At 45.3% G+C, this 15,717-nt stretch overlaps 1 protein-coding gene across 7 annotated transcripts in view; it reads right to left on the minus strand.

Annotated features, from left to right (window-relative positions):
* The window catches only part of PCNX1 (pecanex 1), a 122,761-nt gene that overhangs the window by 36,494 nt on the left and 70,550 nt on the right, over positions 1–15,717 (minus strand). For 5 of the 7 annotated variants that reach the window (XM_069731533.1, XM_069731516.1, XM_069731510.1 and 2 more), the window contains 7 exons: positions 11,559–11,652; positions 10,467–10,524; positions 9,654–9,871; positions 8,667–8,820; positions 7,554–7,586; positions 6,896–7,067; positions 6,567–6,677 (listed from right to left, as the gene is read on the minus strand). In XM_069731533.1, coding sequence (XP_069587634.1) covers positions 6,567–6,677; positions 6,896–7,067; positions 7,554–7,586; positions 8,667–8,820; positions 9,654–9,871; positions 10,467–10,524; positions 11,559–11,652 — 840 coding nt within the window. The remainder of the gene's footprint in view (positions 1–6,566; positions 6,678–6,895; positions 7,068–7,553; positions 7,587–8,666; positions 8,821–9,653; positions 9,872–10,466; positions 10,525–11,558; positions 11,653–15,717) is intronic. The other 2 variants (XM_069731541.1, XM_069731501.1) reach the window with 1 other exon arrangement.

Consider the following 15,717-nt stretch of genomic DNA (forward strand, 5'->3'; position numbering starts at 1 on the left):
GGCTGACACTATGCAAATAAATTAGCTCCTCCTCTGCAGTATACACCCCACCGACAGGAAGTAGGATATTCAGTTAGTGAGAAAGCAGTAGGAGAAGCAACATGTAAAGGAGATAGAAAACTCAAACTTTAATATAACACAATAAACAGAGCTGTTCAACTTGGGAGGGCGCTGTGTCCCCCATAAAGGCTCCGAGAAACAGATTTTAGGGTAAATAACGAAAAATCCTGTTTTGTCTATTGCTTTACAGGGGGACACAGGAACCATGGGACGTCCCAAAGCAGTCCTTGGGGTGGGAAAAATAGCAGAAAACTCCATGCAGGTCGGGGAACTCACACTGCCACCTTCAAGATCCTTCTGCCTAGGCTTGCATTCGTCGAAGCGTAAGTATGGACCTTATAAAATTTGGCAAATTTGTGAATGGAAGATCAGGTTGCCGCTTTGCCAAGTTGTCGGGCGGGAGCCCCATGGTGTACCGCCCAGAAGGTGCCCACTGCCCGGGTAGAGTGCGCCTTAATCCCAGGAGGAGGCACTCTGTTCTTGACCCGGTTTGCCTCCAGCATAGCAGTTCTGATCCAGCGAGCAATCATAGCCTTGGAGGCCGGCAGGCCTCTTCACGCACCATCTGGAATGACAAATCGACGATCCGTCTTCCTAAGGAGGTGGTGCTAGACAAATAGATCCTCACCGCCCTGACCAGGTCTAGCCTGTTCAGCAAACGCTCCAGAGGATGAGCTGGAGCAGGACAAAAGGAGGGAAGGACTCTCTCTTTCAAGTGAAAGGAGGACGCCACCTTGGAAAGAAAAGAAGGCGGAGGCCGCAAAATCACCTTATCCTGGTGAAGAACCAAGAAATGGGGGCGACAGGAAAGCGCCGCCAACTCCGAGACGCGCCTAATGGAGGTGATGGCCACCAGAAACGCCACCTTCCAAGACAGAACAGACAGCGAGACCTCATGGAGAGGTTCAAAGAGAGAACCACTCTGAGCCTCCAGAACAAGATTGAGGTCCCAGGGATCCACGGGTGTCCGGTACGGGGGTGACACATGCGCCACTTCTTGAAGAAAAGTTCTGACCTGAGAACGGGAAGCTAACGACTTCTGAAAGAGAATGGAAAGGGCTGATACCTGACCCTTTAGAGAACTAAGGGTAATGCCAGCATCAAGTCCCACCTGGAGAAAGGTCAAAATGGAAGGAAGAGACAAGGTCATCAATGGAAATGTTATTGGACTCACACCAGCCAAAATAGGCTTTCCAGCCGGTAATAGATCCTGGAAGACGACGGCTTCCTAGCCTGGATCATGGTGCGTATCACCCGATCAGAGAAACCGGACGCTCTCAGAACCGTGGTTTCAACAGCAACGCTGTTAAATTGAGCGACCGAGAACTCTGGTGGCAGATTGGTCCTTGGGACAGAAGATCTGGCCTGTCTGGGAGCCTCCAGGGGGCGTCCGTGAAAAGATTAACGATCTCTGCGAACCAGAACTTTCTGGGCCAATTCCGATGCGATCAGAATGACTGGCACCCCCTCCGCATTGATGTTCTTCAACAGTCTGGGAAGGGGAAGGGGAGGAAACAGATCGGGAAGAACAAATTGCGACCAGGGAATGGCCAGAGCATCGGTGTCGACCGCGGTAGGATTGTGGGACCTGGAGACAAACAGTGGAACCATCCTGATCAGTCCGGATGCCATGAGGTCCACATCCGGAGTTCCCCATCAATGGAAAATTTGAAGGAAGACCTCCTGATTCAGGGACCCTCTGCTGCCGCGAGACACTCGCGGCTGACAAAATCGGCGGCCCAGTTGTCCACACTGGGAATATGCACTGCGGATATGGCCGGAACCGTCGCCTCTGCTCGGAGGAGGATCTTTGCTACCTCCGCCATTGCCAAGACTCAGAGCCCTCCCTGGTGATTGACATATGCCACTGCAGTGGTATTGTACGTTTGGATTCTGACTGGCAGACCTCGGAGAAGCCTTTCCCAGTGATGGAGAAACAGAAGGATGGCCCTTATCTCAAGGATGTTGATCGGCAGAGAGGACTCTTGCTCCGACCAACGCCCTTGGACAGTCAGATGGCGAAAAACCGCGACCCAGCCGGGAAGGCTGGTGTTCGTCGTCACCACCTGCCAATGGGCGGGAAGGAAGGACCTGCCCTGGAGTATGAGAGGGGATGACAGCCACCAGCTGAGAGACCATTTGACTCGGGCGGAGAGCCGAAATGGACGAACCAGAGACCGCACAATCCTGTCCCACCAAGAAAGGATGGCCTGCTGAAGTGGTCTCGAGTGGAACTGCGCAAAAGGGATAGCTTACGACACTGCCACCATTTGCCCCAGGACCTTCTTTGCTGAACAGAAGGAAGCCGAGGGCGTTGCAGAGAGCGAACTCCGTCCGGGGAGAATTGCTCGCTTCTCCTCGGGAAGAAAAAAAACCCTTGACTGACAAGTGTCGAACAGCATGCCTAAGAAGACAAGGCGCCGAGTTGGGACAATGCAAGACTTTGTTCTGTTGACCAGCCACCCGAAATGGGACAGGAAGCCGAGGACGATGGTCAGACTCTCCAGGGCCCGAGAGGGACGGACCCTTGATGAGGATGTCTTCGAGGTACGGAATGAGCACTAGGCCCCTGATCCTCAGAAAGGCCATCAATGTCACCATGATCTTTGTGAAGACCCTGGGAGCTGTCGCGAGACTGAACGGCAGGGCGACAAACTGGAAATGATTCTTCTGCGAAACGCATGAACCTCTGGTGTGCTGGGAAAAACAAAACATGGAGATAGGCATCTTGGATATCTATGAAGCACAGGAATTCCTGCGCTTACATGGAAGCGATTACTGAATGGAGGGGACTACATCCTGAAATGCCGCAGGTGGAATCTTCTGTTCACTAAATTCACAGCCAGGATGGGTCAAACTTCGCCGCCCTTCTCCGGCACTACAAGCAGGTTTGAATAGAAACCTGTGAAGCGTTCCCGCTCTGGGACGGAAACGTTAACCCCCAAACTGAGAAGAGAGGTGATGGACACAAAGAAACCTAGGATCCGAGCAGGATCTTTTGGAGGGCGGGATTCGAAGAAGCGATCCCGATCCCGGGGTCGCAATGCAAACCTTAACTTGCATCCTGAGGATACCACCTCCCTGACCCATGCGTCCTCCACCGAGGCAAGCCAAACGTCCTTGAAAAACAGGAGACGCCCGCTCAACCTGGGAGAAACGCTGGGCCCTTGACACGAGTCATGCCAAGGAAGATCTGCCAGGTCTGGCTCTGGTGGACCTACCATGGGAGTTTGGGAACACCAGGAAGGGGTGGGCTTGAAGGAAGACTTTTTTCCTAACCTGGCCAGAAGAATCTTCCGTCGCTGCGAAACGGCAAACGGACCAAAAGGAGCAGAAAAGCCTTTTCAGGGGAGGCCAGCGAGGCTTGGACTGAGGAAGGAGGGAACTTAATAATTTGATCCAGCATGAAACAGACACGTCCTCTGGAAGTGGAGGCTGGTAAGGGGACTTCTTTGAAGACAAATCCACCTGCCATGTCTTGAGCCACATATTTCGCCAGATGGCCACCATATTACTGGACGCCTGAACTGCACAAGACACGGCATCTAGGGAGGCAGATACCAAATATTTCCCTGCGCAGGAAATCTGGTCCACGAGGTCGGCTAGCTCCCTTGGAGGAGTTCTGGCCAGGATGCCCATATGTACCTGTTTGGCCCATCTAGCTCTGGCCCTTGAGACCCAGGTAGAGGCAAAGGCCGGGCACAATGCAGAAGCAGCCGCTTCAAAGGCTGACTTTGCCAGCGATTCTATAATTCTATCATTGGAATCCTTGAGGGATGCTGCATTAGAAAGCGGAAGGACCGTGTTGGTGGACAGTTTGGAGACTGGAGGGTCCACCGCCGAGAGAGCAGTCCAGTTAGCGGTGAGCTCAGGGGAGGAGGGATATAGGATGCAGAGACGCTTCCCTCTCTGAAAGGGTCTGGTAGGGTTCTCCCTTTTCCTGGCAAGTACCTCCACAAATTCACTGTGTGGGGCAAAGACCCTGGAAGTTGGTTTTGACCGTCTAAACGAAACCGCCTAATCTGTGGATTCCGTAGAGGTATCGGTGATGCATAAGGTCTGGTTGACCGCAAGAATAAGGCTCTGTACCATATCTCTCATGCTAGAGGCCTGTACTGAATCCAAGTCTAAATCATCCTCTGAAAACTCGTCTGAGGACGCCTCGCCTGAGTCAGGAGAGGGGGATCTGGAAGTGGGATCTCGCCGTGCCAGACCGGAGGGCGAGATGGAGCGGGAAGAGGACCTAGAATGGCGCTCCTGTCTGGATCTCTTGTGGCCTGTGTTGAAGGGGCCGGACAGAGAATCGTGTGACCCACTGGCAACTGCGAGAGCTGGAAGGGGCAATCTGTCAAGCACGGACACCAGGGCTGGCGACACCCTGGTGAGTTCCGCCACAGACTGCGACAGAAAGGAAAGCCCACCCAGGGATAGAGTTCTCAGTCTCACCCAGGGTAGGAAGGGACTCGTGGGCGATGGGTACAGTGGAGTTGCTGTAGCCCTGACAGAGGAAAGAGGACTGACTTAAAGGGAGTCTGCAATAGAGGAAGCAGGAGGACATGAACGCTCTCCTTTAGGGGTTGGCATGGTGAGCAGACAAACTAACTTATGCCAGAAGGTTAGGGGAACAGGAGAAATGCAGAGGAGAGTGTTAGACTGCTAAGCAGAGCTACTCACAGTAGGTGTAGTTTCCTGTAGTCTGCTCCCAAACTGTAGCTGCGACAAGTATCAGGGCACAGGTCCAGGGCACCAGCAGGAAGAAGGCGACCGTAAGGAAAATGCAGGGGACCCAGCCGGTGAAAGCGCGCGCTGCTGGAAAGGTTCCGCTCTTAGAGGTCGGAAGGGGGGGGGGGGTGGGATTAGCCACCGGATCTGGAGGAGCACGATGGCGGCAATCCCAAGCCAACTGGGGAGGACGGGAGTAGTGGGCGGAGCTAGCCGCCCTGCGCAGGAAGAGGCAGAGAGTGTGACGGTCGGGAGAAAGGCCCGCCCGGACGTTGAGAGGATGGGGGCGGAGCCAGCGCCGTAACTAGGCCCGAGAAAAGCCGCGACCTAGATTTACAGCAAGTGACTGCTGAAACATGGGGCGGAGGCCTCAAAACGCCGCGCTGGAATGCCCAGTGCCCCCACTTCCATTGGGATTGACAGGAAAAGCTCCCGCAGCTAAAAACCTCTATAAAAATTACAGCGCGGAGGGGTGAAGGGCGCCGCAATGGTATGAAAGGAATTTTTTTTTTAAATCTTCCTGAACTTTTCTTATTTTCTCATCTTCTTTTCTTCTTCGCCAGAACCTGGAGGGAAAAGAGAGAAAGGTACCTCTCTGCCCAGGATAGATCGGACATCTGAAAACCTGCGATGTGGGACGTCCGCGTCTCCCCAGACCTACAGGCTCTGGTGGGCAAGTGGGTAGGGAGACACAGGCAGGACCGGGTCCGGATCTCCTGAACACGCTTGTGTTAGGGTACTGCCAAACTGACGTATGAGGATACGGGGTGGCAGTACACGCCGTACTCACAGTCTGTGCGTGGGAGTACAGTAGTGACCGTTCACACTGTATCCTTCCGGAAACCAGAAAAGGAAAGACACATATTAGGTAGATATGGGTCTAGTAAAAGATCTGTGTCCACCTCCTACTGACACTAAGCTAAACTGAATATCCTAATTCCTGTCGGTGGGGTGTACACTGTGGAGGAAGAGCTAACTTCTTTTATTTGCATAGTGTCAGCAGCATACACCCATGGTTCCCGTCATCCCCAATGAAGTGACAGAGAAATAACGTTTTTCCATTTTCACCAAAATGTTCTACTTAGGTCTCATCTGACCAGTGCATATTCTTCCACATGCTCACGGTGCCCCTATGTGTGTTTGCAAACTGCAAATGGACCTCTTACAGCTTGCTTTCAAAAATGGCTTTCTTCTTACCACTTTAACATAAAGGCCAGATTTGTGGAGCAGGAGACTCAAACTTGCCCTAATGACTGATTGTCCCAATTGTGCTGTGGATCTGTGCAGCTCATTTTAGAGCGACCATATCTTGGGCTTTTATTTTATTTTTTTTATAACCTAACCCCCACTTTACTCTTCTCCACAACTTTATCCCTGACCTGTCTGGTGTGTTCCTTGGTTTTCCTGATGCTGTTTGATCCTTAATGTTCTCAATTAAACCTTCGAGGCCTTGTGGAGGTAATTTGTGACTCTGGACTTTATTTAAAGATGGCAGAATACAAATGCCCGTCACAATTTTCCAATACTTTACAAATACTTGCTACTTTGTGTTAGTATATCACATTCAGACATAATTAAGCACATAAACCATGTTTATGATGAAGTATAATTTAATACTAACCTTTACATACCCACACATGCATACACTTAGGTGACTTCAAAATCGCATCCCAATTTAAAAGGCGAGTTACAGGAATTACTAACATACATCGCACCGCTGCCTATGTAGCTTTTAATACTATAAAGAACACATGATGGTAACTTTCACAAGAAGAAACACTTACCATTTCCACCAAATACATGTATATCCACTTGTTCACATAGGTACATAACGAATGTGTTCACCTGAGGCAGAAGACCAATAAAAAACACAACTGGGAAACAGAGAGTGAACACTGGAGATAGAAAAAAAGAAAAAAAAGAAAACATGAGTAAAATCACATATGTATGCTTGTTATGAGGGAGAGAATATAATATGAAAGGAAACCTATATTGGGAGGCTGCACGTGGGTGATAAATAATGCATGCAAAACCTGAACCATACCCGCAATATGTGAACAGTGTTAAAGCTCTGATCATCCACTGACCGGAGTAGAGCAGAAGACACACTTACCAATGACTAAGTCCCTTGCTGAGATGAGGAGCACAGGATTGGTGAAGGCCATTCCATACAATTTGTATTTGGTGGTAGACAGGTTTTTGCTTCCATAGTCCAGTAACCAAATAAGGCCACAACAGGCACAGAAGTAAACAGGCCTACTATAGGCTATGATACGGTTATGGCCCTGGAATGAAAGTTTAGATACTGAGTGAGCACAAAATGCTTTTATTTCCATTATTCTATGAGAATTAGAACCATATTGGCCTGAAACAGTGATGTGTAGGTTTACAATTAGGTTTGTAAAATGGATTGAACAGTGCTCTGTGAGATGTTCAGAGAGCTTGGGCTATTCTTTATAATCTAACCCTGCTTTACTCTTCTCTAAAACTTTATCCCTGACCTGTCTGGTGTGTTCCTTGGTTTTCCTGATGCTGTTTGATCCCTACTGTTCTCAAACAAACCTCTGAGGCCTTCACAGAACAGTTGTAGTGATACAGAGACTAAATTACACATAGGTGGACTCAATTTACTAATATGACTTGTGGAGGTTATTGGTCACTCTGGATTTTATTTAGGGATATGAGACTACAGGGGGCTGAATAGAAATGCACGTGTCAATTTTCAGATTTATATTATTATATTTATGATGTTTTGAGAACTGAACACTTACATGTCTAGGGGAAGAAGAATCAGGTTGAACACTCTGAAATAAAAAAAAAAAAAAAAATCAAGATTTTTTTTACCAAACAGAGTAATAATTATTGCCCGGTACAGATTTCACAGTTTTGTGTACTAATTGTAGACCAGAAGACAAAGAATCACTTCCGGCTCCAAGGTCGTAGCATAATATTTGCAGACTATACTGTAGTAAGAGCCATCACTAAATCATATCTTAAAGGATTTTCCTATTTAAATATTCAGTGTAACTCAATATAGCTGGCAAAGTTGGAAAGTGTCTGGCGTCCTACAAAAGGATTGTGTGCCCTTTGATTAGAATGAGCACTTTGGGGGAAAGTACGTTATGTCTGGAGCAAAGCCTGAAAGGCAATGCTCGACAGTTTGCTTTTTTTGGAGGTTTAAAATGCGTCAAGCTCCTCTCAATCCAAGAGGGAGGCATACCACTGTGCAAACGAAGTGATCCTTAAAGGGCTTATATGGGACTAGATGTATATATATATATATTTTTTTTTAATACAGGCCTAAGAACAGGTAGGTAGTTGATACCTACTTGCCTGTTGTTCCCGGCACCATTTTTTGCTGGCAGAGAGCATTCACAGATCGCTTGTGCTGGCGATCCAGCAATTTCCGCAGAAGTCATATCCACACAGTAGCTGCTGCTCTTACACTCTGTGGGTTGTGACTGCTGATGTTATGCTCATTGACAACCAGCCCCCCACTGCTAATCAGCATGACACTTGCAGTCACGCCCCATTGATAGAGCAGCCCAGAAGAGGTAGAGCTGCAATGCTGAGCAGCTGAATCACTGGCAGGAGCAGTCAATGACCGCTCTGTCCTGGAGCTGGGTAGAAAAGGCAAGTAGTTAGCAACTAGGTACATGGAAAAAAAAAAATTAGAAATCTGGCATCAAAAAAGGAAAAAAAAATCTATTTAAATCCATTAAAATAAAAACAGCACTAAAAAAATAAATAAATAAATAAATAAAGAGGGGAATAAAAAAACAACCTTGCGCATTTCAGACATCTATGTCCTTAGTCATAGGTACCTAAAATATTACATTCATCCTTCAATGATACAGAAACCAAAATGTAGGAATGTGGCTCACCTTAAGGAGAGAGTACTGACAGCTGGCAATAACAAGACAAAACTGGAAGACCCAGATATCTTTGAAGAAGCCTCCCGTTAGAAGAATGGAGCCCAAAAAGGCAACTAGAATGGCAAGGATGATAGACAGGACGTTTTCTAGGATCTCTCGATTCCTGAAAGAAAAATTGTGGAGCATAAATGCCTGCAGAAATACCTGAACAGAAGTATTCGATAACGAGCTGTAAGCGGTCATCAGCAGGAAGAAAACATGACCTGGACAGAGATTTACAAGAGCAGTCCTTGTGCAGGACAACCTTGTAGATATTGGTTAGGTGTGCACGCTGTTAGCATGAGGTGTAAAGAGCGACTCCCGTTCTGGAGAAATAGGGATCACCAAGTATTTCACAGCCATCTGTCCACTTCAATAAGGGCCAGATAACATTTACTATAAAAAGGGTGGCAGTAGCTTTCCATTGGAAAAGCATTTTAAGCGAAACGGGTTATTCTTGTAACTTATAAACCTTTGGGGCAAACAGGACAAAATGTGCAAATATTTTTAGCGCTAAAGCAAATCCATCAATGCACCCTGTCCAATCTTAGTCAATGTTGGCTATTCTTTAGGATAAGTCAGTGAGTTGTAGTACTTTGATGAGGTCTGACTGTGAGAATGAAGGGACCACAGCACCGATAGTGCTATACCCCTGCAAGTAGCCAGGGATAAATACAGCACGTCTGTTTTTCTCCGTGTCCTCTACTGTGCAGTCCCATTCACATGAGTACGAGCACAAAGGGAACACTTAAAAAAAGGGATGTAGCTCTACAAATGACCTATTGAGCCTTCATTCTCAGGATCGGAGGGCATATCAGAGGTCAAACCTTTTTGTTGTTTGATATAAACACTGGTTATAGCTGTAGAAATAGAATAGAAGTACTGCTCACTTCAGAGTTATCGTCTTATAAAAGGAAAGATACAGACACGTCCACAAGCACCACTTGTCTCACTCACCTGTCAAACAAGGCCAAGAGTGTCAACCTGTCAAAGTTGATGCCAACCCAGAGTTTGGGTAGAATCCAGAAGCGGTAGTAGTGTTTCACTTTGTGGGATGCCTGCTCCTGTGGCTGCATCTGGTCCTGAAGGTCAGGGCTTAGGTCAATATCTGGCTGCTCCAGCAGGTCTGTGTCTATGGTCAGCAGCCGATTTAATCGAATCTGAGGAAGAGAGAGCTACCAGAGCGTTAGAGGGAAGACACCTTAAAGGGGTTGTCCGGCCTGAGGATTCACAAGTCTGCAGTCACAGAGTGATTGCAGACTTGTAGCCCAAGTCAGGACAACCCCTTAAAGTTTCAACACAAATATCTAGACAGAAAGGCAAAATATTGTTTTGTGACCAAGTAGCTAGAGAGGCCAGAAGAAATTCCTTTTGAGTTGATAATCTTTTGCTTAGTGAGGAAAGTGCATGTTACCAACTAGTACTAAAACAATCACAAATAATTCATGCACTTCTTGTTTGCTCCAGTTTACACTCAGAGCAAACCATGTTTGCAATCATAAATCATGTTTTTTGGCTCCTGAAAGAGTCACTCACCCCAGGAGAAGCAGACGTTATAAACATATAGGGTCGGAGAACAAAGGTCACTGCTGCCTTGTACCGTGCATGGCCGCCGGACAACACGACACGGTGACAACATATTGCGCCACAACTACTGTAAAACCGGGAACCTTTTTTCTTTTTTTTTTTTTTTTACAGCCGGTATAATAATATATAAAAGGAAGGAAAGTAATATATATAAAAATAAAAAAAAACTGAGAATAATCTTACTAGATCATGTGGGTAAAATCGAACTGAGGTAGAACTTGATACATGGGAATCTGTGTCGCTGTAAGAAAATTAAATAAAAAAATGCCGTTAATTTACACAATTTATTGCAAGTTAGGACAAATCGTCCTAATTAAGCGCACCAAAACAAATCAAATGCTACATAAAGTATTGGTCATTGGGGACATGGCAAATAACTGTCGGCTGCAGCCTATCATGTGCATAAAATCATAATTATAACATAGTTGTTGCATTATTTATCCTCATGTGCAGGAAGAAAGCCGCAGCACTAATTGGGTCCGAAACAGCTTCTATTTCTTCCAGTGCACAGGAAGCGACAGGGGGGAAATTTAGTCAGTTTCTGGCCTACGAGCGATTTCACGCTGCTGCTAACGCTTCCTCAGGAGCCCGATTTTTATTATGCGTCTTATGTATCAGTTTGGTAACTCTATAGTGGTCAAAGCTCCGGTTTTCTGAAACAAACATAATTCTGTGACAAGCATTGGGAACCGTTAGCGATCCCAATCTGTCATGGTGGGCTCCAACCTCTTAGTGATATGCCATCAGTTTATAAAATAGGAATATCTCTTTAAAATATCTGCAGGTGCATTACACATTAATGGGGACATGGAGAACTTTGCCCTCCTGCAATCAACCATACTGCGATAAAGCCAATAAACTGCGAGAAACGACAGATCTGGTTACTGACAAGTGTGGGCATTCTCGCAGCATTTCCAGCGGCCGTACAGTCAGTAAGGCTTGATCTGTCGCCTTTACACCATATGCCGTACAGTATTGTTTCTCGTTTCTTTAAGTGGTTGTTTTGTTGACATTTTTAGCCACCAACACATCGATAGGGGTCCAAATAACATGACCCGCACTGATCTCTACAGCAAAAAAAAAAAAATGCTTTGTCTGCTGTTTCTACAGGTGGCAGACTGTAGTTTTTATAGTCAATGGCGACCATGTAGGGGGACAAACATGGTGATATGTCACCAATATCTGACATAAACCTGACAAATGTATGATAAAATATTTTACAAATTGCATTTCACCCACCCAGGAAACAATCTATCCAGTAATGATAATACGCACCATAGGTTATTGGACGTTCTTCGTGCAGCTGGCTCAAAGTTCACCAATGACATGTCACAGCCACCAGTTTCATAGAGGGATGGGGTGAATTTACCTGGAAGTAATGGGAGAAAACGAGAGTGCACAGAACTGGTTAAATAACGTCACACAAGTAATCGGAGGATTTATGATGCTAATGATGACCACTATTCACATGCTTTTCCCACCATATATGAACAGAGAAAGGTGCCCAGACGTCCAGAAGCTTAAATCCCACAGGCTTCTTAAATGCGCTCATTTAGGCTCAGTCACAAAGACATATGTGGCCGATTGTCCTACAAAGGATGCAATCAGTGACTGGTAATAAGGTCTGTTCCGGCCACTTTTGATAGATTTTACATGCCATGTAATTTTTATCTTGGTGTCAAAAAGACAAATTGCCACCTAATCTGACAGCAGCATAATGGTGAGACAGACTCAAATTCCAGCGATGTGTCACTTACTGTGCTGCTTGCTGTAGCTTTGATAAAATCACTGTTTTATCCGCAGGAGAATTAGTAAACCCGCTGCCATGTAGTATGTCCCCGCAATCCACCAGAGATTTGACGTTTTCTGACAGGGCACACAAAAAGCTGCCAATCAGTGATGTGGGCAGGTTTATACAGAGCGCATTGGTCAGAGAACTGATGGATCTCCAGCAGATAAAACAGGGATTTTATAGAAATTGCAGCAAGCAACACATTGCTTGAATTAGGGTCTTTATCCCTACATCAGATGGGGTAGCAAAAACCCAGCGACAGGATCCCTTTAATTAAATCAAGGTAGACCTTTGCAGGCGTCAGTCACTGCTTGGATTAGTCCTATGTAGGACAAGCTGTGGAGACATAGCGCCATTATAAATTATTCCATAGGAAATCCTTAAGAGTTTGTAATTTCTATTGGGAGTGTGGGCACCTTTACATATATTTCATCAATAAGGAATACTAGCAATACTAAGCAATGAACACCAAAGTGAGGAAAGGAACAGAGTCATTCTTAAGCTTTCCAGGGCATACATCAAAAACACAGCAAACGTCACACACAACGCAACAAAGCACAAGATACAGGAAGAAACAGAAAAGCTGCTAGGACCGTGACAACACCCTGTAGACTGGTCTGGATCACACGGTACGGCCGGGGTCGCACTTGCGAGAAACTCGCGAGAGTCTCTGGCATCAATACCCGGCACTGCCGCCGGCACTAGGACCGGAGTGTTCAGCTGCATGCATTTCTCGCATCACACTCGAAAGTGTGACCCGGCCTAAAGAAGGGGATCATTCGGAGGACAGTTCAGATCACTAGGAAATTGCTACAAACTAGTAGCAATGATAGGCTTTTTTCAATGCAGGCGAACAGACCTGCGGTGCATTTTTTTCTGCATAATGTCAATTTGGTCTTCCAGTAAAAATGCATTTTATTTGTTGATATTCACTACTAACTAACATGATGAAGAAAATCCACCGGTAAAACATGTTTTTAGTGCGTTTCCGCAGCAGGAAATTTGTAAAAACGCAAGTAATCCGAACATGATAGTCTTAAAGGAAAGTAAGGGCTTGCATATTTGCCAATAAAAAAAATTCTCATGTATACGCTGCTTATTTTTTCCTTGCAGATTTGAAGCAGTTTCATATCTGCTGAATGTCCATTTTTCATCTAATGAAAGGCAAAATAAAATAAATAAAAAAATCACGCAAAAACGTACACATGCATTTTTCCTGCCAAAACTACAGTATTTGCATTGTGTCTTTCTGAATAGGTGTACATCCCGTTCCTAAAATACAACATACAAAAAAAAAATATATAAATCAGAGCTGAAAAAACGCAATGAAAACACTTGTTAAAATAAAAAATACGAAATTAAAAACCACAAGAAATCCGCATTTAGCCAGTCGGTGCCAAAATGCTGTCGAAAACCTACAACATCAAAAACTCACCAATTACTCATCCCGGAACCTTGGCCTAAAAACCTCGAGGAATTTAAGGGCTTGTCAAAATGTGAACAAAGACAGGGAATGTTGGAAGCTAATAAAAAGTGCTGCTCGAACGTCCCCCGCTGCAGCAGTCTTGTGCCATGTTCTTCTCGGGCCAGTGACTGTAACGTGTGGCATACGGCACATCACTCCCATTTTCGCTCAGGCTACATAGCGCCATGATCTGCACAAAGTCCTGTGTGATACTTGCATTGCCCATCTTCATAAATGGTATTATTGGAGTTATTGTGCTTTGCAATTTACGGCTCATTCACATTTTCAGCTGTTAATGAGATATATTAACGATTGTCTTTTTATTTGTTTACAGCGCATTGCCTTGGAGACTGACCACCGCTGATAGACAGCAAAACATGCGCAGGGGTTACAAACCTTTTCTTGTAAGCATTGTTTTGAAGCTGCTCAGGATCTCTGTTACCTCTTAATCATGGCTAGGTGCAGCACTTACAAGCTAGACAGCGGTGGTGGTCGCTCTCCTAGGCAACGAAATGCCCACAAAAGAAAAGTGCCAATATTTCAAAAACGGCAGCAAATTTTAAGAAAGCAGTAAAAATGGCAAAAGTGCTTGTTTTTACAAGTACCAAAAATATCGATCTATGAAGGAGGGAATAAACCTACAGAAGGTTATTCACAGCAGCTACCATCTTCATCCAATAGAGAATGAATGGAGCGGTGGCCACTGCTCATTACCCAATGGGGCATTTTAGCGCACCGTTCTCAGGACCAGTGGGAATCCCGCCAGTTATCATCTACCCTGTGGACATATGTGTTCCCTCCCTACCGTAACCTCATCTTTCCTAACTGCTGTAATGTGCTGTGCTTGCAATGAAAGGTGAAAGGCATACAGAGTTAGTAGAAGTGATTTTGCAGCAGAAAGAGCATGGATTATAGAAATATAGGATTAGAGGAATTATCAGATTACAAGCCATTTGCATTAATTTCCTCCACCAAGGAGATTTGTCCATTCATGAAAGTGACACAGATTATAGTACACACATTCAGCAAACATGTTTATATGGCACCAACATAGTTAGGAAGACATGAAATGAGCCAAAAAGAGACAGTCATGTATTGTTCACATGTACATTCATTATATTATCATACACTTTAGAGATTAGGAGAACCAACAAATTACAAACAATAGAAAACATAAAAAGTACTAAAAACGGTTAGAAGATGTAACACGGTGAGATGAACCTGTAAAAAAAAAGTCTAAGAATAAGGTTTGTGATATAGAGCTGTTAGCAAAACAACAAAACATCAATTATAATTCTATTAAAGCACGCGGGGGAGGCCAACCAGTCAGCAAACTAAACGCTGTAAGGAGAGAAATATAAGTCAGCAATTGATTTAATAACTCAGCTGTAAGGACTAAGTTTACATGACACAGCAATAAAGACTGGAAAAGACTATTAGTATAGCACGTTAAAGTGTGAAACTAAAACAGGGGTCAAGTACACATATATATATATATATATGACCCAGCGCAGAGAGCAGAAGCATCCATTACGGTGTTGGACCTGGTCCACCCAGTCCTTGCAGAAATGACCGTTAATGGCATGTCCAGGACATGCATATAATTGCATGGCAACTTCACTTAAAATGATGCGCGTTTCGCGTCTCTCGCTTCCTCAGTGGGCGTCAATCCTTAAACCATAAACATATCATGCCGATCATGGTTTCTAATCAATTTAAATACAATTTGATAAAACACCTATGACTCCAATTTCTCTTGTTTGCAACATAAATTATGCTCTAGGCAGTTCCAGCGGTGGTTGGAATAAATCAGTGTACAGAGCTGGAACAGCAGAGTGCCATGCATGGTGTAGTGGCCATTTTGGGTATTGTAGCGCAGTTTGTTTTTAAATGAATGGGAGATGAGCTTGAGTACCAGAGAATGGCAATGACATTGTACAACCCCGGAGAATGGCCACTACACAATGTGCGGAGCTGTGCTGTTCCAGCTCCATACGTGGTTTACTTCCAGTCTACATTTCAAGGTTGAGTGTCCATATACTAATGACTTATCCAAGATCATCTATATCAAAGTCAGGGACAACCGTTGAAATTGAAAGTTCACATGAAATAGTACATTCCCAGAAACGCATTTTTTAGCTGGGGGTCTTCAAGGCAATCACAGTTCTCAGATTACA

The sequence above is a fragment of the Ranitomeya imitator genome, chromosome 1 (genome assembly GCF_032444005.1).
Source record: "Ranitomeya imitator isolate aRanImi1 chromosome 1, aRanImi1.pri, whole genome shotgun sequence".
NCBI classification, from domain to species: domain Eukaryota; kingdom Metazoa; phylum Chordata; class Amphibia; order Anura; family Dendrobatidae; genus Ranitomeya; species Ranitomeya imitator.